The sequence below is a fragment of the Numenius arquata genome, chromosome Z, assembly GCF_964106895.1.
Source record: "Numenius arquata chromosome Z, bNumArq3.hap1.1, whole genome shotgun sequence".
In the NCBI taxonomy this organism is placed as follows: Eukaryota; Metazoa; Chordata; class Aves; order Charadriiformes; family Scolopacidae; genus Numenius; species Numenius arquata.
The window spans coordinates 20005436-20030937 of NC_133616.1; the positions used below are offsets into that span (position 1 = coordinate 20005436).

At 40.3% G+C, this 25502-nt stretch overlaps 1 protein-coding gene across 1 annotated transcript in view; it reads right to left on the reverse strand.

Annotated features, from left to right (window-relative positions):
- The window catches only part of ANKRD55 (ankyrin repeat domain 55), a 50005-nt gene that overhangs the window by 20527 nt on the left and 3976 nt on the right, over positions 1-25502 (reverse strand). The window contains exons 2-6 of the mRNA XM_074166706.1: positions 22699-22821; positions 20742-20872; positions 18575-18684; positions 14802-14862; positions 11079-11207 (exon numbers count right to left, since the gene is read on the reverse strand). Coding sequence (XP_074022807.1) covers positions 11079-11207; positions 14802-14862; positions 18575-18684; positions 20742-20872; positions 22699-22821 — 554 coding nt within the window. The remainder of the gene's footprint in view (positions 1-11078; positions 11208-14801; positions 14863-18574; positions 18685-20741; positions 20873-22698; positions 22822-25502) is intronic.

The window sequence follows — 25502 nt, forward strand, 5'->3', positions numbered from 1 at the left end:
CAATCCAGCTTCCCCTGTATGATATCCCCATTCTTCTCTGTTAATGTCTTCCATTTTTTTGTTATTGGCAGATTTCGTCAGAAAGCCCCTGTATTTTGTGCCAAGTTATCATGAAAGTATTAAAGAAGATTGTTTTCAAGCCTTATCCCTGAAAGTAATTTCCTTCCAGCCTCTATTCAACATTTACTCTTTACTTCTTGATTTTAAGATAGAACTTCTTTTGCTTCTCCATACTTTTGCCTGTTATGTTGTAAGATGTCTACTTATTCTAAATATATCTTTTAAAGATCATAGAATCATAGGATGCTTAGAGATGGAAGGGACCTTGAAGACTATCTAGGTCCAACCCCCCTGCATGATAATCATCCATTATATCTCAAGCCTCTTCTACATGCTTTTGTTATCTGCTCATAGGATACAGATTCCTGTACAGTTTGCACCATTGACAGGATACATTCAGGTCCCTGGAACCTGATGGTCCCAAAGCTCCTCAGTCCAGCTGAGAATTCCCTTACTTTACTAATATGCGTCCCTCTGAAATCAAGAATTTTTTTTTGTATGTATTTTGTTTACTCACCCGTTTAATTCAGAGTCTACTCATCATCATGCCATCCAAGTTTATTTTCTATGACCAGGTATTTTATATCATCATCATTAACCATGTTAAAATTGTTATTAATTTATAATTGTCTGAAAGTCTAATGAAAAAAGAGTGGTGATCTTCATATTCAGGAATACCGAGGTCCTGTGAATAATTGTTGTTTTTATTCTCTGATCCCTATGCCAAATGTCAGCGTCCTCCATACCAGCATAATTCTCAGTCACATTTTTGGTTACTAGCGTCGGAGAAATCTCTAGTCACATTCAGGGCTAACTGAATCTAGAAGTCTGTTATATACGTCTAGTACTACCACAATAAATATAAATCCATTACCATCATTCTCTAAGTCAGTTTTGATACAAAAACATTAACATGCAGTATCTTACTGTTCCTGTATTCAAGTTCTAGTGACACTACTATTCCTCTGATTTTATATTGTCTTGCTAAGTCCAAAAATCACATCCTGCACCTACAGTTTCACTCCCTCAGTGTTCTTGCACAACTCTAAGCATTTGCAAAAGAAGTTTCCCACTGTTCTTATTGGCATTTTATACATTTACAGACTGTTCTGTCTCCCACCAATCTTCCATTTTCTAGACTAAACAAACCATTTCAACCTCTTTTCATGGGTCAAATTTTTCAACCCACTTAGCATACTTGGTGCTTGCTTTTGGCCTCTTTCCAGTTTGTCTACAGCTTTCTTCAACCATGGCACACCAAATGACATAATTACCCAGTTAAGGCTTCTCTCCTGACATTGAAAATGACATTGCTCCTTCCTGTAGCCCACATGTATCACACTTGTGTTAATATGTCCCAGAATGGTGTTTGTTTGTTTTATATCAACACCATAATTTAAACTCCTACTCACTTTGTAATCCACTAATCTAGTAGTCTACTACTCTTCATTTTGTGCAAACAGCTTTAATTTTTTGCAGTTCTGTACACAGTGCTATTCTATTAATTTCAGTTCATTCCTACAATTTATCAAAATAATTTTGAATTTAATCCTGACACATGAACTGCTTGGTGTCCGTCTAATTTCGTTCTGGCTGTGCGCTCTCTACATGTTCTGTATTTCATCACCTCATTATGGAACAAATAAAAACATTCTTTTGATAAAACCCTGGCTGGACTGTCTGTGAGATGTTCACCTCCAAATATTATTAGAATTGTCCTCAGTGTAGCTGATAGAGAATAAATGATGTGTGATATAAGTCCCTGGATTGGCTTTGATTGCATTACTCCTTATTCTTTCCCACTGGGACATCCTATCTTTGGACTGAATTCTGGGTCCATTATAGCAGGTTGTGCTTATACAAATTGTGCCATTGATGTCACTCAGTGTGATTAAAATTGCATGTACTGCTCAAACGAGAAAGGGATAAAGAACTGGACTTTTTATGATCTGTCTACTCATTGCCTGCTTAACAGGCTTTCTGTGCCATGTGATAAACTTTATCTTGTTGGCACTTTTCCAGTATTTGTGTGTTTTACTACCTGGTATTAAACTGATTTACTGACATCCAAACATACTATATCCAGTAGCTTCTTATCTGAGGAAGCAATAATTGCTTTGAAGATGGCTATGAAATTTGTGTCCTGTTTAAACAATTCAGTCATGTTGTTAATTACATTTTCTAAATAATCAAAGTATATTTCCTAGTATTTTGAACTTTCTGCTGAAAGAGATCTTTGGCCAGCTGCCCTGTGGTTTTCCAGCTCTCTCTTCTTAGGAATGCCTTCTTATCTTTACATTCATCTTGGCTTTTTTAGGTTGCACACAAAATTCCCCTAAAACGCTTACACTGCCCTTGTGCTTAGATTGATAGCTTTGAGCTGAGGTCACCAAAAATGTAGTCTTCCTGTGGTAAATTTACCATGAACCACAGTACTATTGTTAGACCAGGATGTTCAGTGGTAAATTTACCATAGGAAAATTACATGTTTTTGTAACCTTACTGTATGTATCCCTGCATTTCATCTTCCCTTTTAGGATTCAAATTCTTTTCAGCAACATTTTCAGAGATTATTAATTATTTTTGCTATGTGTTTCTGTATAATTCTGCAGGGCTCCCCCCAAGTTTTCTTTACATTTTTGTGCCATCTCACACCTTTATCTGCTTCCACCCATTATTCATCCCCCTCAGTGAACTTTTATTTCTTACATCACTCATCTAAATTAAACTTACTTCAAGAATAAATGTCTTCAAGAATAAAGTCTCGATCCAGGAGCCCTTGCAAGGCAAACTCTCATTGTGCTTTATACAATTTTTTTGCTGAGATTTATGTCATCTCCAGAGAGCGGCAGATAACAACTCACGAGCAGGCTCATTAGTTCTCACTTTCACTTGAGTACAACTCTATTTACTTTAGGTTCGTTAATAAAAGGCCCAACTTCTGATAGTTGCATCTCTCAGTGCTTTCAAAGTAAGAAAATAATTCTTCAGGAAGTATCTACTGAATCAAGTACCATGAGCAGAATCCTGGAAGTTTGCAATGCTTTTCTGGTTTTGACACATTTTCCACCTATGTCTACTCAGTTTATTCTCATTGTTACTACAGCCATTGTTCTTATACTTCAGCCCTTTATACGTCCAAGTGCTATGTAGAACAATAATTTTACTTGGAAAGTTTATTGTCACTTATGTAATATTCTACCATAAGACTGCATTTTATTCTGCCAGGTCTTCAATCATACACAGTACAATGTTTTCCGTGTGCACTGCACTGTATATAGGGTTAATTTTTTCTCCTCATCAGAATATTCTAGTGAGCTAGGTATTTCAATACCAAAGAGAAGAATCATGTGCAGGCAGTCTGCTAAGGTGGCTTGTGGCTACCAGTAATGTAGAGGTGGAAGGGGAAGAGGGACAAGCTATGGACCACTTAACTGTTTTCAGGAAACCCTTACAAAGTATTTTTCTTCCAAGTGACTGCCTCTGGAGATTATGTGGTTAGGTTGTATTAATTCTCCTACATTTTCTGTCTCTTTGTATTAGTGTGCATTTAAAGCCTTCCTATATCTACAGCCAGATTTGCTGGATGGAAATTCCCCACTACCAGCTCTTGATGTTGCTTCTTGTCATCAGCATTGCACTTTAGGGCTGGCTGTGTTTCTGTTTCTTCTACATTCCTTCAGTTCTACACCTGTGAATCCAAAGCTTTGACTTTCTCTTTGATGTTCTTCTGCTCTGACCCTGAATGGTTTGACATTTTTATCATTATTTCACTCCTTTCTGCACCAACAAACAAATACTATTCCCATTGCACTACTCCGGGAGGTAACTTACTTTTATAAAGAAGCACCATTAATTACGATAGATTAAATAAAATTTGCATCAGTACTTCTGGCTTCCTCCTGGAAACTATCTTTGCGCATCATTGGGTGCTGGTTGAGTTATATGTTACAGAATGCTGGCTGGTCTCCTTCCTCTTATCCTTCACAAACTGGCTCACATATGATATTTTAATATGAAATTGACTGCAACACCAACAGGGCCATGTAACAAAAAAAAAACAAACAAAAAACCAAACAGTAAAGATCTTTTTTTCCTTTGCTAAAATAAAGAAACATGAGCTATTTCAAGAATTTGTTGAGCGGCCCATAGCAAAATTTGAACAAATAACTTGTCTGTGGACTTTTTTCCTTTATAACTCCAGTTGAAGTTGCTACTTTGGTAAATACATCTTTCATTCAAGGTAATCTTTTTCTCTTTTTTGATTCTGAAATTCAGTATTTACTGACAGCAAAAGCCATTTCACAGACTTTTCCCGCATAGATTTCTTGGATGGGGCTCGAGAAGTCTTGATCTTTGACCCAGGGCTTTGCTGGCAGAAGCCCTGTGCTCAGTTACTGATATACTGGCAAAACCTAAGTGTTCCTTCAGTACATTTTTTTCCCTTATGGGATTTGTTTCACTGAAGTGCAGTTTTCCTCATGTTCATATTCAGAGCACCATGGTAGTGTATTATGCCATTACCTTTACTGTAACATGAGTTCAGAATTTCATCCTAGAATCAGAACAAGAAAAATATGATATTGTTCAGAAACTGTTCACTCTCACAGTGATAAGACCTGATCATGCCAAGCAATGGTATGCAGAGAGGCCCCTGCTTATACTTATAACAACCAAGGTCAGCCAATTTCATTATTTGCCCCATTAGAAGATTGGAAACCAAAAAACGTAGAGGGGTCACATCAGTGGGGAGGAGTGGACAGGACGGGTGACCCAAACCTGACCAACTGGGGTATTCCATCCCATCTGCCTCATGCTCAGTATAAAAGCTGAGGGATCAAAGGGTCAACTCTTTCTTCAATGGCCGACGTCCGAAGAGGACTCTGTCTGTTCATCTGCCTTTGATCCTGATCCGTGTGTTCCTGACTCCAGAGTTGGAACCCCGTTCCCATCCATCGCTGAGTCCAATCTGGGACTTCCCCAGTGCCTATCGGTGACATGACTGTCATCCTGGGAGCTTGATAACGGTTTTGTATATATTGTATCTATTTCATTATTTTCTTTTTTATTTTAATATTAATTCTTCGTTAAAGTCACTTAGTTCATTCTAAACTTTTAAATCTCCTTATCTCTTCCTCTCCTCTCTTTTGTGGGGGGGAAGGGCCATCTGTCAGTCTGATTTTGGTAAATTCGGCCAAAAACACAACAAGATATTAAATCAGTATCAGAACCACACATCCCTATCTTGTTATAGGTGCAGTGTCTGCCATTTTAAACATGGAGAATGCCTAACTCAAGAGCAGAGACATAATGCTGCTCCTTCTAATCTGCAGCAAACATAGTGCAGTGAGAAATGTCCTTAAAGATGGCAACTTGGGTTGCTGAAGAGTTTTGCACACACAGGAGCTTTCTTCCATTGTTAAGGACTTCCAGTGTCCCCCCTCTGTACTCCAGACTAGGGAAAGCTGAGGAATGGAAGCATGTTCAGTCTACCTCCACTGCTGCCATGCCCTGGCTGCCAGATGGCCATGTTGGCAGTGTAGAACCAGTGCAAAAAGTCAGAGCACCCTGTGATTTCTCTGCCCTCTGGGGACAGAGGCAACTGGGCCCTGTGCTGAGGAAAGGAACAATCTGTAATACCATCTTCAGCTTCTCTCCTGCCAGGGAAACTTTGCCAGAAGTTGCCTGGATGCAGACCAGGCACTTCCCAGGGCGTGTTTCTGATGGCAAACCAATGTAAATTAAGAGCAACTCAACTGACGCCGCTGTAGTTACATTGGTGAGACTCAGCCAGCTCAGAGGGAAGCTCATTTGTCTTCTCCTAACCCCAGTGCTTCAGCCTCAGACACCCACTGAGACAGTGTCTCTTGCAGACACAGAGAGACCCAGCTTGACTTGACTTTGTGGTACTCTTGGAAGGAGAATGTGTTGTTGTTGTACAGGATACTTTGTACTGTGGTCCTCAGAGCACTGCTGCCTCTGGTACAACTAGGCGACATGGTGTTTTTAAAATATTTATCCTCTCAGCAGCCCTAGTGGGTGTTGTTGGAAAAAGCTACCAAATGACAAAGGCAGTCATGGAGGCGTAACTGTATGGCTATCATATGTCGCTACCTCTCCTACCCTCTCTTTGCTCAAACAAAAAACTGCATGAAATCTTGGCCAAGTCTCTCTGAGAATTTCTTTTCACTTGGAGCCTTCTATAATAAGTGTGTATGATTTACCGTGTAAATGACTATGGCTATGACTAAAATTTCTTGGCAACTTTCCCCTGCTAATACATTGTTGTGAGGACTGATTTCTCTGGATGGGCTGTTTACGTGCTTTGAAAAAGAGGTCATCTTCTATTCTGCAGTAGAATAAAGATTTATTTCTTACTACTATCAGAGAAATGGAAACATTTGTCTTCCAGTGCCTTTTTGTCAGGCATAGGAGACCAGGACATTTATAGATATGCAAAAAGTGTCGTGCATGTACATTACTCACATTCCGGCATCTGCTTGCGGAGTTACACATAGACTGTGTGCTGGGAAAAGGTCTGGCAATTATCCTGAACTTACCTACAGTTTTTGCCTGAGACAAATTCCTACTAAGCTCAGTGGGAGTTCTACAATTCATTTCCTTGGAAATTTGATTGGCGTGAATAATTACAATGTCAACGGCATGTTCATACTTGAATGACTTACTGTTTAACAGTCAATTATTTCAGGTAAGGGCAGTTTTTCTGGTGATCTGGTTGTGCTGTTGAGTTTATATATCAATACTGCTGTACCATGTACAAGTCACAAAAGGTGCTTTGGCCTATGAACTGACATAAATGAAAGTGGAGAAATAGATTACAGCTGTATAAAAAAACTAAGTAGCACTAGGGAACATCCCTGAGTATTGGAACTCAGTTGTCTGTACTTTAAAACCCTCCCTGACATGTTTTTGGCTTGGGTCAATTAACACTTTCCCCAACAGTTCCTGGACGTAGTTCAGGAGCTAGCATGGGCCACAAACCATAAGTGGTCTGCATACGACCATCCAGCTTTAGAGAATAAGAGAGTTTAGCAGTAGGAACACAGGCTCTCCTGTGATAGTTGGCCTCAGTGCCAGAGCCAAGACTCAAGCACATTTAATTTGCTATTGCAGACATTGTCACAAAAGTTTAGGGCACTTTTTGGAAAAACCTTCTGATGGTATTGGAGCAAATTTATTCCTCACTCAAAACTATTTGCAAACTCTCTTCCTCCTTGTTTTGCAACTTGACAGCTCTCTCTGAAGAGCCCTGCTGCTATGCAATGTTCCAGCCTCCATCAGCAACAGCTGTACCTTTGCTGGAATGACAATATTTACACAAGAAAGGGATTTTTTAAGGATATGCTTAAAATATGCAAATTGGATCTGTTTTTCATTTGTTTGGTAACAGTCAAAATTGTCTTTAAAGCTTAGTGACATAAAAAAAGAAATCAGTACTCTCCTTTTCTTGCTATCTCTAGAAAACTGCATGAAATAAGAAGAAAAGAAATACAATTTTTCAGTGAAAGAAATCTCCCTCAAACCAATGAGACTGAATTGTGCCTAGTGAATGCACCTTTTCTGGCTTAATCCAACAACACACACATCTGCCATGGAGAAACACCCACTACGTTTTAAGAAGTCTTTGGAAGTCTCTCTGAATCCTTCCACCCTAGGCAGCCCTCAGGAAAAACCCGGGATGCTGGGAGGAGAGAAGGAGCACGGTGATCGCTTGGGAGAGACCCTGGCCCTGAGCCACCGCTGCCTTCCCTGGCCCCTTCCTCTTCCACCACTCCCTGGGTGGCCAGCTGTGTCCCCAAGGTGCCCTGCAGCAGCCAAGACGTTCGTTCCTAGAGATCATGAAACCTAAGTGTGCTCTCACCTTCCAAATAATTATGGAGAGGCTGCCACGCTTGCTCAGCCAGATGCAAATGAGTAAGTGCCTATGCTTTGCTTTTACAATGTGTCTAAGTTATACAAGCATTTCGCTCTGCTTTCAGGAAACAAAGGAATGAAATAATTGCATTGTTGCTATGGAGCAAATATGCAGGCTCGTAATTTTTTAAAACTGCACTCTGAATCAACCTGTAAAAAAATCATAAGCGCAGCTCCACATGGCAGAGTATTATTTTTAATGGCTACTTTTTAGTTGACTTCTTTTTATCCCTAGAGGTTTGCATTTCTTCACTTTAGAAAAAAAATCTTTGATTGATTGTTTATTCTTTAAATAAAAGCTGGTATTTTTACATAATCATATGACTTCTGGAGCCAAAGTTTTAAGAAAGACGCAAAGAAACTTCTGGTAAAAATCATGACAACTGGCAAAGCAATGCAGAAAGGCTCCAGATCTTCCCAGGCTACTTCCAAGATACTGCTAATACTATTATGATACAGTGGTATGCAGTATGATAGTATATACTGTAAAGTATATGCTATATTTTACTAGTCAATGACACCATTATCTAGAACTGTTAGAATGACTTTACATTTTGCTCAAGTACCTGTTAACAGTTTTTTGTTACAGAGGTGTGTTTCCTTTTCATTACGGCAATTATTGCTGGCTGCAGTGAAAGGAGAGAAATACCTCCTGGGATGCTTCTAATATAGCCCTGTCTGTACCAGCTCTTAAAAATGTTGCATGCGTTAAAAAATGTGACATGGAATATTCTCACTTCAAACCAGAATGATCTGTGCTTTTGACACCAGCGTAACACATTTGCAGGGAAGCCGTGAACTCGAGCGGCAGGAGGTTTGAGCTTTGCAGTAGAGCAGACCTCGGTGTGGGCAAGGTCTGTCTAGTTACACAGCTGGCACTCCACAGCCACTGCTTGTCTGACGGGAGACCAAGTGCCAAACATGTGGTCTTTGAAATAGCCAGCGCGGAACAATTATTTCATATAAAACATGCCTGAGAATCTGGTTTCGAATGGCCGGCAATGGTTTTTACGTGGCCCCACTCTGTGTTTCAGCCCAGTGTGCACAAGCTGCCTCTTTCCTGCAACTTCTGAAACAAGTTTCTGTGCAGTGCCTGGTCTTCCCCTTGCTGGGTTTTTTAAAGATGAAATTAAACACAGGGCCCTATTCAGTCAAAACCAGCCCCTGCAGCTGGTAGTGCCTGAGCTCTGTGAGTCTCTTGTGCTCTGAAGATATTAATACAATTCTTAAAGGAAAAATAATCCCCTTTCCAGCAGCCACAGAACAGGTTATTAGACGTAATGATAATTCCCCCCAACAGAGCTGTTGTTCTGCTCTCTGTCATAGCAGAGAAAGTCATGCCTGTCCACAGTATCTATTTCTCCTGGGCTTAATAGGGCAGCAGAGAGCACTGGCTGGAAGTATTTTTTCTTGGCCAAGCTTGAGTAAGAGAAATATTAACAGATCTATTCCATGATCTGGTATTTCAGCTACCCCTTCTGGACCCAGAATATGAAGAAGCATGGAAGAAACAATTTATAAGGCTTCATAGTGGGAATCTCTCAAGAAGAAAAAAATGGGATATCGTCCTGCACGTCTCCTCTGATTTCTGTGAGACGGTTCTGTGATTTGCCTCCACCTGAGAGCAAGTGGGTTTTGTGCAGTTTTAATTTCCCCTTTTCTCAAAAGTTATTCTGCACATTTGTGAGAGAAAGGTAGAGGTAGGAGTTAATGGTGGAATCAAAAAATAAAATTTACAAAACACAGAAACAGGGAAAGATTAAGGTATGGGGGGAGCTCTGAGGGTCCTGATATGAAGGGATTCCCTTTTGCTTTTCTGTTTGAGGGACAGCTTTTTCCCAGAGCTATGATCCAGACCACTGCCTAGCCTACAGGAGCTTGCATGAGTTTCAGAGATTTCCCACTGGAAGCAGCCCACATTGGAGTAAACCTAGGAAAAATGCACGACGGGTTGGTTTAGAGTAGATACCTTTAGTCTCATAAGGCAAAATAGCAAGGAACGTAGCACAATTTCAGACCGGTGAGGATTAAAGAAGAGCAAAACTAATTTTGAAATCATACTAGTTGCAGAGGCCAAAATATACCTCTACTTCAGAAAAACAAAAGTTGACCCTATTGTACATGAACCACCTGTGGCAGGCTGTGGTTGAGGGAAGCATTATTCATTCTAGATGTCCTTATTCATTTACAAATATAGTATGTGGCTGTTCAGAGCTTTTAAATTTCTTTGTTGACACATTTTTCAAAACGAGTGAACTTAGACCAAAAGGTGAGGATGCAAATATTTAGTCGTAGGAAAATGTTACTGGATTTTTGTGCAAGTTCTATTTCTGCTTATCTGGTTTGCAGGTGTTTTGAACATTGATACCGGAACTTGCTATGGCAAGTGAGCAAGTGAAAACATATTTATAGAATTTCATCTGGGAAGTTTTCTGCAGCAAAGTTTAGGCATAACTTAGTAAATTGCACTGTATTTTAGACCACTTACTACCAATTGCATAATACAGAGTTAAATGCCACATTAAAACTGTGTGTTTTTCTTCTCTAATGATGGCCTGAGTAATTTTTAGCGATTTGATGGTTTTTTTTGTATAGGAGATAGGAGCACACATCTCAACAGGAAATGTGTTTGGCTCCTTGTCTTCCTTAATCTCCAGAGAAGTCGGGCCTCAACCCTTCAGCTAATTACTCCACAACTATAGCTGTTTAAATGTTTTAGCTAGTGTTTACATTATTTTATTCCCAAAGGCCTTTGCCAAGACTATTTAAGCTGCTCATTTCTGCGACCCTGATTTAGTGAAAAAGACTAAGCATACATGAAGTTCAACATGAAGCATACACATAGCCCCAGTGAGATAAATGATAACTTCGTTTAGGGCAACAGTGCTGAGCCTTTATTAAGTATGCCTTACTCTCCAAGGAAGACTTCTGATCCTTGAGCTAATGCTGGGCTGTTAGTGGGCATTCCCAGCACGCATTTTCCTCATTTCACAGCTGAAATAATTGCTTTTGGAGCATTCAGGACTCCACAGTAACCAGCTCAGCTCAAGCAACTGCCTGGTGAAAGGGCGGCGGTGGCTCACCTGAACTGCCCAGTGCAGAGCTGTTTTGAAGTCCTTGTCCACCAGGGTCAGGTCTGCTCCCTTGTGCAGCAGAGTCTGGGTGTGCTGGGGCCTGTTGTGGAAAGCAGCCCAGTGGAGTGAAGTCATTCCCTGAAAGCCACAAACCCAGAGAGCAATTAATCGTCACTCACAGGAGCACCCTTCAAGTCTCTGTAGATAAGCTAGACAGTTCTGAAACCATTTGGGACCTACAGACTCTTCCCTCTCCCTCTTGATTTGGAATAATTAGGAACAGCTTCTGAATTAGTGGACCCATAAAGGGGAGCCAAACAATTAGCTTTTTGAGGATATTACAGAAAATAGGTGCGAATACGAATGTTTTGTTCGTGCGTAACTATAGCCTGTTATAAATAATGCATGGTCTGGACCACGACAGCTGGGGGATGGATCCTCACTGCTCAGTTTGCATCCTGTGAGAAAAGCCTGTTTTAGCCTGGTGCTTTGACATGACACAGTGTGATGTTTATTTTAGGTCGTATCTTTGATCCAAAATAAATACTATAAGCTAGTATTCTGGCTGGCACTAATGAGCAAGCTAAGGAACTGGCCCAGTGATGTCAACAAAAAAGTCACAATATAAACATTTCATGTTTACTGTTTAGGGAGAAAACAAAACAAATGGTAACCTATTGACCTGCATTTTTATTCCATCTTAGCTGTGTTCAGTCAATCTTGGTAGATCAGAGAATTCATGGCCTGTATTTTCACTTTCATCAGCATTGTCCCACACACCTATATTTTACTCTACATTCATAATATTAAAGATTTTCTGTATAAAGTGTTCAATGTGTTTCTTAAAAATTGCTAGTGTTGTTCAGGTGTAGTAACATTTTACTTGGGGCAGCTATTGTTTACTGCCTCTCATCAGGGAAAATGCATTTCAAGGGTCTTGCTTAGTTTCCAAAATGACAAAAAGCAAAAAATGTAGAGGGGAAAAGAAATTAAAACTTGACATAGAACCCCATAAAGCCAATCAGCAACAACTCGGGTAAAGTAGAAGCTATAAAGCATTGATGCAGACAGTTTATCAGTACATTAAGTGGAAGTTGTTAGCAGGGATTTTCTAACTAAAAGCTTCAATGCCCTAACATTAATTTCTCTTACTCATCAGGTATCTTATAAGGCTTTTCAAGTCCCCAGATAGCTTAAGTATAGGTGATGACAAAACAGAGCAGTTGAACAAGAGCAGTTTTGTTTTTAGTTGGGGTTTGCAAAGCTTAATCATGGCGGTTTTGGTTTTGTAAAACCAAAAATGAGGGTAAAATCCTACTCTAACTGAAATTAATGGCAGCTCTACCATTGACGTCAGTGGACCAACATTTTGACACAAGGGACTTAGTACTGTTGAGGGACACTCATTATCTGTTAGTGCTGTGAAGTGAGGCTTCTGTGAAGTGATTTCCAACCTGGGAATTGGGTCTTCACCCCTAGTCCTGGAAAACAGGAAAAATCACTGAAAGAGGAGAAGCTACAGTGCACCAGGCCAGCTTTCTGTCATCCACTCTCAGTCTGTTGATATGGACAAAAAAAATCCTTGAAAAATCAACTTTTTCGCTGTTTCTACTGTGGTAACCAGCAGAGTCCCCTGTAACATAAGAGTGTAAGAGCTGTGGGCAGAGATCAAACGTCTCTCTAGTGCATGGACACAGCTCAGAGAGGTCAGTAGCAGATGCTTACGGAGAAATTATAAGAAACAAGGCTTGATAATATACAGTCACCTAACATTTGGTAATCAGGCTAAAGAGTTACTATGACATCGAGACCTCCACAGGGTAATGATGCATCTTCTGAAAAAGTAATTATTTTCATTTTTTTAAAATGTGAATCAGTTAATTTCTGTAGGTGTCCTCATAATTTTAGATTTCAAACCCAGTTACTAATAATTATCTTTTCATCTTCTCCATGCAATTTATGGTGCCATGACCTCATATTATAACATCCCTCTGACATAGTTGCTGAGCTCAAAGTCCTGTTGTAGTTAGTTTGTTCTAGTTGTTAGCCTGCCCAAGAAAGGAAGCCAGTCTGTAACTATTACCATCTTTGCAGTCCTTTTCTGTTCCTTTTCTTATATGTCCTTTTTCAGATTACTCTTGCAGCCAGCATTCAAGATGCGGGCGTACCAAGGGTTCAGAAAGAGCACCTTCCTGTTTTGTTCTCTATTTCTCTTCTAACAATTTGTACATTCCACGTGTCCTTTCGGAGCACCCAACTGAGCAAAGAGCACTGGGCTGGTGGTAGCAGCAGCTCACACGTGTGGGCCTGCAGCAGCCGGCAGTGGTTGCCTAGCCTGCACCCATCTGATTTGCGCATGGTGATACCACCCTTGAGTAGCTACCCGTTGGGTAGACTACAGTTTGTGAGAGCAAGCATAAGAGTGGTATCAGAACTGTCAGAGCTGAAGATCCAGCAGAATATAATATTAAAGGTGAGAGAGCCAAACAACTGCACATCTATGAAAAATTAGGAGCAATAGGGGACATAAAAGGAGAAAAAAAACCCAAGAAATGACTGTGGCAAATAGTGTATGACACTTGTTTTTGCCCAGATTCGAGGCTTTTTCAGGGAATGTTTCTTCACATTGTCATCTCACAGGCTTCATAAGTAAACCCACAGAAAGAAGCAGTTGTGGAAACTGTGAAACCTCCAGATGTATTTCTTACTGTTTCATCATTCATGCATTTATTGAGGTGTTTTTTTCAAGTGTTAGATGGGAAAACTGAAGTGTTTTACTTATGCTGAGAGAACAGCTCTATTAGCTGCAGTCATTTGTGAGGATCCACATTTTTCAGAAAACATGAATATTCAATATTCATGTACTGACTCATGTACAGTACTGACACTTGAACAAATATCTTCTGAATGCCAAAAAACATTGAGCTGGACTAAAAGTTCCAAATTGCATGTAGTGATGCATTATGGCAAAACATTATGGCTTGAAATTATGATCCATAGTTCCATCCAATTCATTAGCAACGTAATTCTACACCAAGACAAAGAATAGTCTGGTTGTGCAAACTGTCCAGCGAATAAGGAAGGCTCATGGGAAGAAGGAAAATTAACAGCCCTGTGGTGGTTCTGACACCATGGAGAAGAGACACATCCTTGAGCAACTGTTAGAGTGAAGAGAAACGTATGGAAAGGCATCGACAGTCTCTCTCGTGTCTTGGCTTCTCTATTTGGAGAATAACACATTTGGGAAGTTGACACTCTCCTGTGTACACTATACATGTATGTATATATATATGTGTGTAAGGCACAATTCTTTGAGGATCAGAGGATAGGATAAATTTTTGTAGCTCCATGTCTGTTCTGCGTAATACCAGCTTTCCAATATTTTTCCTGAGAACAGTTCTTATATTATGGCATGATTAACAAAGGTGAAGATTTAGTTCAATGTCTAACTTCAGAAGAATCAAAAGCAATGTCTTGATAAGTGAGTGGAGAGACTGATTCAAGGTACCTCACAGTTGGCAGTATACAGAGAAGGTTTATTAGCCTAAAGGTGTATCCCGTATGGTAGGAAAAATGAGATAATGCTTTGCAGAGTTCAGCAGAAGTGTTATAGAAATTTTTGACTAGTGCATAGTCTCATCACAAAATGGAGTATGGTGGACTCTTTCTGAACAGCATGTCTTGTATGCCCCCAGAGCCTGGGACTGTGATTTGTAGCACAAGCTCACTCACCTCATTGTCCTGATGATTAATTTCACTAAGATTTGACTGCTGCAGAAGCACATTCAGAAGCCTGCAGAAGCAATGACATAATCAATGTTCTGTACTCCTGACTAAACCTGAAAAAATGACATATCTTGAGAAACAAAACGTGCAATTTCAAGAAAAATCAGTATTGGTGATGGGCACAGGTCAGAATCTTAGATCTGAGCTTTGTCATACTTGAGAAGGAAATAGGACTTTATGGCTTTTTGGGACAAAAGAAGTTTAGTGCTGGGAATTAAAAGCAGACCTACTAGGAGGAAGTCTTGTGCTGATGGCCAGGCTAGAATTAAAGTGTGTGATACTATACATGCATGCAGCTTTTGGTAGCTTAGCAGTTCACTGTCACCCTGTTTTATAACATTTTAAACAAACAGAAATGCTCATCACTAGTTTCTAAAAGGATTTCTCACTCTTTTTAACTCTTGGAGTAATGTGTCGTTGTGCATGTGTTCGTATGTATGTGTGTACACACACAAACCAATAGTATTTTACAAGGCCTTTACAAGGCCTTTGCAGTGTAAGGATAGGGCCGTTCTTATGGTATAAAATATAGCAATGCTTTGGTTCACATTTTACAGAATATCAGACTACAAACACTCCCCTCTGGTGGAGGACATGGTTACATTAAAATACGTTACGTGAAACATTATTCAAATGCAATAATATTTTTAACACTGCATGGATTTTGCTTTTCTTTTCCTTTTGGTGAAGATGAAGATGTCTGAAATCTCTAGAGGTTTGGTGAAGATGGTTGCGTTTTATAGTAGGATGCTAAGTGTTTGGATCACGTAGATGGGTGGACCATGGAAATGAAAAGGACCATCCTGCCACAGGTTGTAACAAAACCCAATAGCGTAGATCCTAACATGGATGGTTCCTATGATTCTAGCAAAAAGAAAGAGATACCCTTAGTGGATCCCTAGATAAGATCATAATGCAAATCTGGAGGTGTGGATTTGCTAGAAACCTTCAAAAAATGGACATTTAAAAGACATGCTGTTTTGCACAGATAATGTACAGATAAACATATACGAGTGTGCATTTATTCCCATGCATAGGAGACTGAATGAAAATCATAGAATCATAGAATGGTTAGAGTTGGAAGGGACCTTAAAGATCATCTAGTTCCAATCCCCTGCCATGGGCAGGGACACCTCCACTAGAGCAGGTTGCTCAAAGCCCCATCCAGCCTGGCCTTGAACACTTTCAGGGATGGGGCATCCACTTCTTCCCTGGGCAACCTGTGCCAGTGCCTCACCACCCTCACAGTAAAGAATTTCTTTCTGGTATCTAATCTAAATCTCCCCTCTTCCAATTTAAAACCGTTACCCCTTGTCCTGTCACTACACTTCCTGACAAAGAGTCCCTCTCCAGCTCTCCTGTAGGCTCCCCTCAGATATTGGAAGGCTGCTGTGAGGTCTCCCCAGAGCCTTCTCTTCTCCAGGCTGAACAACCCCAGCTCTCTCAGTCTGTCAAAAATCTTTTGCTGCTTTTCATCAGGACAAACTTCATCAAGTTCAAGTATGTTTTCTGGTTTGAATTGTGTTCAGGTGTGTGGATCAGATCAAGTTGGGAATGTTGCATGACAAATTTGTTCTTCCCCCCCCCCCCCCTCCTCCACCCCCCCAAGTAATAAATAACTAAATACTGTAAATTATTTAAGAAAAAAAAAAGACATTTACACTTGCTTAGGGATGATTTATGCATTTCTGCAGGTGAAAAGCTTATCCGTTGGTAATGCCATCTTCAGGTGCCAGTCATCCAGACTTTTTTTTTTTTTCTAACTAGAATATCCCTCAAGGGTGAAGACTGTGCAGATCCCAGTGCTTTGCCAGGACTTCAAATCCATGGGATAAAAGTACTTGTAGAAAAGGGATTTTACACCTCCTTTTCTGAATCATACAACCAATGGCATAACGGAGTCATACTATAGGAATTCTGAAAAGGATGACATTTTAGGATTGCTGTGATTAGTTTGATAAAAATTTGTAAAAGGGAAGAGAAATTTTGTGGTCATCTGGCATAATGACTCAGAATCTCAGAAATTTTGGATCTGAAAACAGATCTGGGTAAAAATGGACGAGTGAGCAGAAAGAAAGTGAGATAACCGCAATATGTTTGTAAACCCCATTTATCACATACTTTTATAATTCGATACATGGCTCTGTAGTTTAACTGCAGATATAATCAAAGAAACCAGTGTATGTGAAGGAAATCTCATTCTTTGAGTGTAAATCTGTCAACAAAAAACTTTGGCTCACCTATATCCTTAGGCAATTTCGGCAACATAAGTGGTACCACTGAAATATGTAGATATTCAACCATGCAGCTTAGATTTCTCTGATATCTACTTTTAAAGGCATAGACCAGGAAGTTCATGGATTCTCTTTCCACTTTTCCTCTTAAGCTCTATGGAACACACTGAAGCATATAAATCAATTATGAAATCAATACATAAATTGGCTGATCGCTGTCTCTGTCTTTCCGTGCACATGGGGTTGTAGCAGTGGGCTGTCAGCTTTCAGACTTGGCTGAAAAAGTATTTCATTGCTGACCACTGCATCTAACCTTTAAGCAATGACATGGGATTCAAGACAGTGCCAATGACTGTGATGGAAAAGCCTCCCCCTCAGTGCTCCAGTCATGTCTTCTGGACATGGGGCAAACCCAGTAAGAAGACAGAGGAAAAGGAATTGAGCAACTGGTAAAGTCCTGTGCAGAGCAAAGGTCTGCCCGTATCCATAGAGAATGTGAAAAATGTTCAGGGAACACTTCTGTTGTGCCAGTAAAGTAGATTAGTGCTCCCTTTCAAGTAGCAGCATGTGCAGTGTTGTACAAACATTGTCTTCTTTCTGTGGAGGCTTTGTTTAATGATAGTGACCTGTACTTTCGTAGAAACCTCAAACTATTCTCTCCAAGTGATGCATGAAAAGCAATGATAACATGGAAAATGAATAAAGCTGTTAAAACAGGCTGGAAGGCAAGATCAGCAGAAACATGCAGAGGGCTGGTCTGGTCTGATATGGCAACAGCAGCAGAACCATAGACTCAGTGACTAAGTCACATGAACATTTTGCATCTACTGAATGTTTTACCCACCTTTAATGTCTTCCTATCCCTCCAGACATGATTTACTTAGGAGTGTTTTTTGAGTTAATTTATTCAGACGTACAATCAAAATTTGTCAATCCTCCTTGTTATCACAGGCAGGAATGAGACAAAAAGGATCTTAAGATTTCCTGTGAAGACACTCTGTAGTTGTTACTCCACCTTCAGCAAAAGCAGTTAAAAATGAGCCAGGCCACCAAACCCCAGCTTCCCCTTTATAGTAGGGGCTCTCAGAGAGGTTGTCGTGTGGAAAACTTTTCTCACATTTGCCTTGCTACTCAGAGGAGAAGCCCAGAGAAGGAACTGCTTGTAATATTTCTTGTGGGGAGGTGGCAGAAAAGTAACTGGTCAGGGGAAACCCAGGATTTCAACCTCAGTTTTTTTTCGCCTCCAGCTGTTGTGATCTTAAACCTGGCTTCTCACCTTACTTGGGGATATATCTCTGTCGCACAAGTGTTGCACAATGCTTTTCCTCCTCTCTGCCTCCTTTATAATAACCATTAAACAAAGGAGCAAGTCACAAGTGTATCTGTCACAGGGAACATTCCTGACTTGGAAGGGGTTGGATAGCTTGTGCTGGTGACTGCCTGTTGAGATTCACCCAGCAAACGCTGTAGGAGCCTGGGACATACCTCACATCAGGCTCTGCGGTGGCAGCGTGTAGCGGCAGCCTCCCATTTTTGTCAGGTATGTTCTGCTTAGCACCATTTCTGAGCAGGCTGACACAGCCTTCCAGCCAGCCCTAGAAAAGAAATTAGAGCGTGTCAAAGAGGAAAGTGAAATGCATCAGGCCAGACCTTTGCTTGGTGGTTCTGGCGTCTGTGTGTGAGTGTAGCTGTTTCTGCCAGCCGGGGAACTGGTCTTTTGCTTCCCAAAAATATAGGTCTCTCAGCATGGAGAGCAGTTCCCCTTCGGAGTTCAAGCCTCAGACTAGCTCGGTCATTCCTTTCTGTGATAAAGTGTTTTCTTTACACTGCGTTTTGGTTTTTCTGCAGCTGTGTCAAGTACTGACTGAGTAAACAGTCATTAAAAACCTGCTAATTCCTGTATCACTAGCAAGTGCTACACATATTCCTCCATGTGGATTTAATTATGCTAGGTTAAACCGAGAACATGAGCAGTTAATCTCATTTCCTTTATAAGATTTTAGCGGGGGTGGCAAATCAATAGTAAAAAGCCTTAGAGTGTGGTTTTATAAACATTGTTGCAGAAGTTTGAATTAGTGGCAATGTTAGACTGAAACCAGCACCAGAACAGCTGTGATGAATCAGTTCTTGGACTAAAACTTTCTATTGATCACCTCAACAAAAAAGCAAGCAAACAATCAGGTTGTGACTGTATAAATCTTTCAGCATATACTTAAGTCCCAGGGAAATCAAGCATGTGTTTAAGTGTTGCTCAAACACTTAAGTGTTGCTCTGCAGGCAATCGATAAAGACCATTCCCTCCTGTATGAGCTCTGTCAGATTGGCATTACCAGCATTTATTGGAAAAAGGTATGGAGCGATGGCATCAAAACATCCCTGTTGCAGCTCCTGGTGGAGTTACAAGACCACCAAATTCTGCATGTGATTGTGACTGTGGAGCTCTGCTGAATTCAGTTCTTTGGACAGACATCACAGCCAAATGCACTCTAGACCTCTGATAATATCCATCACAGAAACAGAAATGGAAACTTCTGGGTGGTTTAAATCTTTTCCAGTCAATTTTTTTTTTTCCAAAGAATATTTTTTCCCCTCTGGGAAAAGAGGAAGGAAAAAAGGAGCATAACACCAATTATGGGATTTTTAAAAAATATCTGGCAGAGGAAATGTTTATTCTCAAGTAAGCAGGGCATGCTCCTTGCACTGAATGAGACTGCCAGTTTTTCTATTTTCTACACTTATTTTCTGCATAGCTGAGCAGAAGCATTGTTTTTGTCCTGAATTTGCAGGATGAAACTAGATGCAAGGGATGTGATTTAATTAGGTTGCCACTGTATCTGTTTAAGTGAACTGGCGGTCATCCAGCCATAACTCATACTAAGCAGCATGGGTGAACATTCCTTCCTCCTTTCTGTCCAACTGAGAACAGAAGCCCTTGGTCAACCTGTCTGCCCAACTAGCTTGGTTCCCATCCTCTCTCTGAATCCTGAATTCCTGCCAGTGAGGAGTAGAAGATGAAGGAGAAGAGGACCATCCTTGTGTGCTTCAGACAGAGCACCGCATCTCCTTTGCCAAACTTCTGCTGGGGATGAAGATGGGATGCCCCTACTATCGCTTGCACCTGGGTAGATTGCTTATGATTGGATTGGATTCCTGCAGCACCTTGAACTTAAGTTGTTAACATGGCCATCCACGGTCCAGCACTATTGTGAAAAAAACCAATGCCCTGGCTCATGTGGTGTGCAGGAAAACATGCTTGCTGACCGTCAGAATTTGAGATAGAATTGTCCTCTTTGGAGCATAGAAATCTGATACCAACAGTGGGAGGGGAGATAAGAGCAAGAGGGGACTTTCCAGTGGACAGAAACAAGTGGCTTTCCACATGGAGGACCTGGGTCTAGTGAGATCCCCATACCATGCACTGATTTTACAACCCAAAAGAGAAAGGACACTCTAACAGGACTCCTGATCCTTTTCTAATTATCATCACTTCCAGCTTTGCATTATAGCAAAGTTAACAAATTCACTGTTGACTAGAACAAAATGTTTTGTATTTTTTTTCTTTCTATATTATGAACAGAAATCTTATTTGGTCTGCACATTTACTTCCTTCACTTCATCTATCTTTCCATCCTTCTCCCCCAAGTCTTGGTACCAGATAAGTTGCCAGAGATAAACTGGTACGTCCACAAGCATCTTGAGTGTTAATATTGGCTCCCATCTTCAACAGAAGCTTCACTGTATCAACCTGGCGTCCTGACACAGCATGCATCAAAGGTGTGCAACCTGGAGAAGAAAGCCAAATGTTCTTTTACAATTTTTATTTTGTCAAAGGCATAAGATAGAGAAATTTTCTTATTTGCTAATGTTAGCACTGGCAAATTAACAAATCCTTTCTCTGGTATCTGTCCAACAGTTGTACTCGGCTTTTTGCAGACAGGAAGGAACTGTTATACCAGTTACCGACCACTGATTTTAAAAAGAGCATGACTTCATTAGCAAAAGCTTTGCCTCATTAACTCTACTTCTGGACATAAATGTGTTTTTCTGTTGACCAGCTCCCAGTATGAACTGTTGGCTTTGTACACCATTTTGGAGGCTGATATTCTTCAGAGTGACTAGTAGCCAGATGGTGCTTGGCTAATTTTCTCAAACCCCAGCTTCATTCTGTCTCTGTGTATTCATCAAATGATTTATGAAATCAAGCCTTGTCCCATTCAAGGGTGTATGAGTGTGATTTGGTGTTTTATGTAGCCAACAACTTATTTTAAACACTGGATTTGTTCTGGAATATTTTCTTTTCTGTTGTCATGAGAACTTATTTTATATTCTGAAAACAATTTCTCTGCTGGAAAAACCCTGAAATCTACATTGAAACCTAATACTCAAACTTAATCATGAAATATTATAATTGCTTCCTCTTCCTTCCACTCTGTTAACTGCTGAATAACAGCAAGAGATTTTTTCCTGCAGAATATGACAAAGCAATTTAAAATGACTAAGCTGGGAATAAACATGAATGTTAGAAGGTGTTACACTACTAGAAACTACAGAGAAAACTAAAGAATAATTATTCCTACTGGATTCGATGAGATTGCCAAGCAAATGCGCGCTAATCAATCTGAGGTTATACAGAGTCTGCCATATGTGCAGGACATGAGCCATATGTTTTGTCTTGCAAGACTGGTCTCTAGTTACATTTCTATGTACAACCTAGTAAACAATCTTATTCTGGAGACGAAATACTTCGGTTTGCTGATCAGTCTATCTCCACCCACTGCCCATTAAAGATCGGGACTAAGAGTATTTTAGCTCGATCGAGCATTTTCCCTCTGACCAATAGATGTTTTAAAGATAACAGTTAGGATGTCTCGTTTAAAGTGTGGGAACAATTGGTAACTTGGTAAAAGCTGGTAAAGATTAGAATAGACAGTGTTCATATGGACACTTTAAAAGAAACTGCAATAAAAAAATAGTTTTGAATAAGCAAAGTCTTCCTGGAGAGAAGCTTCCAGAGATCTCTTGCTCTAGATGGGAAATAGACATGTACAAAACCCAGCCAATGGACTGGATTACGATTATTTTGTAATAACATTAAATAGTAACCTGAGCACAAAATGAGAAGGAGCGGAGTCTCACCAATGAAACAGATTATTTAGATCATTGGACATTGTACAACCAACCCTTTGGCAAACAATTACATGACAAAATCATTCAAACTGTGTCCCTACACATACTTTTTAAGTGCAAAAGACTGGAACCCTCTACTCTAGACATGTGCAGAATATAAGCATTTGGCTACGAGAAAAAATATTCTTTTTCCTTCCCTGAAGTGACAACAATTTCTCAGCATCTCCCTAAATAAGATAAAATAGATTCAAGATAATAGCAAAACAACTTATTTGTGTCCATATAAAAATCTTACAATTGCAGGGGGGAAGAAATATCTAAACATGAGCATTTCCAGTGGATGTTCCAAAGAATAACTCAAATTTCCCATATTCTGCTACTAAATATAATTTGCTGAACACAAAAATCAGGATAAAAAATGGAAAATTTAATTACAAGCTGAAGCAACTAATCCCCTGAAAACAAGCTCAGCCTTCATTTACCTTCGCTGTCACAGCACTCCAGGATGGAAGGATCTTCTCGAATCACTGCAGTTAGTGTGTTCACATCACCATTAGCTGCTGCTTGGTAAACCACAGTCAAGTCAATCTCTTCTGCTGCATCACCTGCAGGGGAGGAGTATGTCCGTGAGTAAGCAGAGAGCAAGTACAAATGATTAATGGTGAAAATAATGACAGTTATTTCACTGAGTTTTTATGCCTATATAACTTGAGGTGGAATATAGTGTATCTAACAGCACTGTGGTTTCTGTTAGTCATCTGAAACTTGCTTTTCATAATAACTTCTTCCAAAAAACTATCAGACATAGACACTGAGAAGACATAAGAAAACTTCTGGAGAGTTTTCGCCTCCTGTAAGAAGTCATACTAACATTAATGTAACATGACTTGAGAAACAACGAAGTAATAACTGAACTAGCTCATCATACTGCTGGCTACACTTTTATGAGACAGGATGAAATCAGGACACGGGTATTTGCAGTTTCAGTGTTATCCTTGCACCATCCAGAAGACTGAGGCTTTTCACTTCCTTTCCCTGCGGGTCCAGGGTAATTCTCTTCTCAGAAGAATGAACTTCTGGCAACAATGGTTTGTGTTAGTAATTCCTGCAAAAAGGAAAGGCAGACTATTGCTTGGAACCCAGGAGAGGTTTATTTTGTTTGGCAATTACAGTATGAAGTATTATTTAAAGCACATGCCTTGCAGACCTGTTCCTGAACACGCCTCAGATTTTTGTTTCTACAGAAATTAATCCAATGATTTTCTCTTTGCTTCTTTGCTTGTAGCTTCCTTCCAGACTGGTCATTCCATGTTCCACATGCCCACACCTCCTTTGGCTTCAAGTGGACTATTAACCTATCAACTCCAGGACTCAAAAGAGTTGATTTTTTTTTGGTGCAGGGTCAAATCTGATGTAATGGTAAAATCCTCTCTATATATATTGTTGGTCAGCCACTGCCTCATGTTTAATTTTGCAAATGGTTTCTGATCTCTATTAACTCAAGAAGTTCAGCTGTAGTGAGCTGTGCAGTTCGCTGTGGCTGAGGGTCAGAGCATAACTTTTGTTCAGCTACTGCACTACCTTGTTAGCAGGAGAAAGTAAAACTGACACCTAAATCACACTAGTGAGTTGATCAAAGAAAAGACAGATTAAGTGACTAGTGACTTATCCTTACTGTTGTGTATTCTGGAGATAGGATAATTATATCAGCTGTGCAGAAAAAGAGGACATGGTTTCAAGACAATTTGAAAAATTAGTAAAAAGTCTTTTTGATAATCAAATAATACATTATTATTATTAACACTTTGTCATAAACTAAATTTCAAGTGTTGTTATATGTATTTTTGAGTCATAAAAGATCTTTAAAGATAATTTTAAAGTCTTAGCCACACTATTCATATTGTGATCAGATATTGTAGCAGCTGAACCCACATGAGCTCCATGCTGGGGTTTACAGCCCAGCGCAATTCCCCACATGTGAGCCTCTCTCCCAGGGATGCAATCATCACTCTTGACTTCAAAACTTGGCTGCCATGGAAACACAATCAGCTCTTGCCCTGGGAAAGGTTAGTCTGTCAAAACTGGAGCTCTGGTTGTGTGCTTGGGAAAACTAGAAAGCTGAAGTTAAATCTGCCTTCACCAGTGCACAGCTTCTCTTTCCATCACTACTCAACTGAAGAGAATAACAATTTCTTTTCTTTCTTCTAGCTGGTCTTTTAAATTAGACATGTGATAAAATTTCTAAATTAAAAATGTTGATTTTTATTCTGTTGTGGAGTCTAATGCTGATGGAACTGTTCATTTGGCTCAGAAGCTTTGACCTGCGTGCTCGGGAGATCAGGAGAGGCTAAGAGCCATTGCCTCTGGAGAGTCATCATCAGTGACTAGTATATGAGAAAAGAAGTGGCTTTACCACAGAGCCCATTAATCAGATTTTCTTATCATGCCAGATCTGCCGACTGCTCTTGCAGTTGGTAAACTCAGCAAGGACATGTTAATAGCAAGCTCAGGTCTGGGCCAGTCCCTTACTCAAAGAGGGGTGTAGCATGGGCTGGTCGGAAGGCGAGGAGACAAGGCAGAGCTTCATTGCGTGTGTTACTCCTTTTTTGCCAGTCTCTGGAGATAGACAGGATGTACCAGCCATGAGCACTGACACAGCTCCTCTCACAGCTGCGTGTGGTGGTTATTGTATGGGAATGGTACAGCAGAGATGCTGTTGGCATTGGGAAAGAAACCATTAGAGGTACTGAGCAGACAGTGGATCAAAGGGGCCCTCACCTCCTTTTATGCATTACACATGTAAATTTTGTACTTTTTGCTGCTTAGCCTTGTAAGTACTGTTAAATTTTCCTGCTATGAGTCAGCAGCAGAGCAGTCCAGCCACAAAAGGAAACGCTCCGTCTCCAGAGCAGGGCAGCTGCTTACCGGAGTGCAGGGTGGCAGGAAGATGAGGACATGGATGCACACCTGCATGTGGGTCCCTGACTCCCTCTGCCCTTTTCCATCTAACTAAAACTAAAACATTTTCTCTCCTGTGCTTTCGCTTGTGTTGGGCTGAATCTGTTTTTTCCAGAGAAATTATCCTCCTGTATGAGGAGAGGAAGCAAAACTCTGAATGAATGGATGAATGGATGAATGAACAAAGAAGTTTTCCTGATGTGTGCTCTTGCAGAACACAGGCTCCAGTCCTGTTAAGGGATGGTGGCATGAAGCCACATCCAAGATTCATGCTTCCCCACCCATGAGTCTTAGCTGTCAAAACAAGGAGAGGCAGGTGGACCAGGCT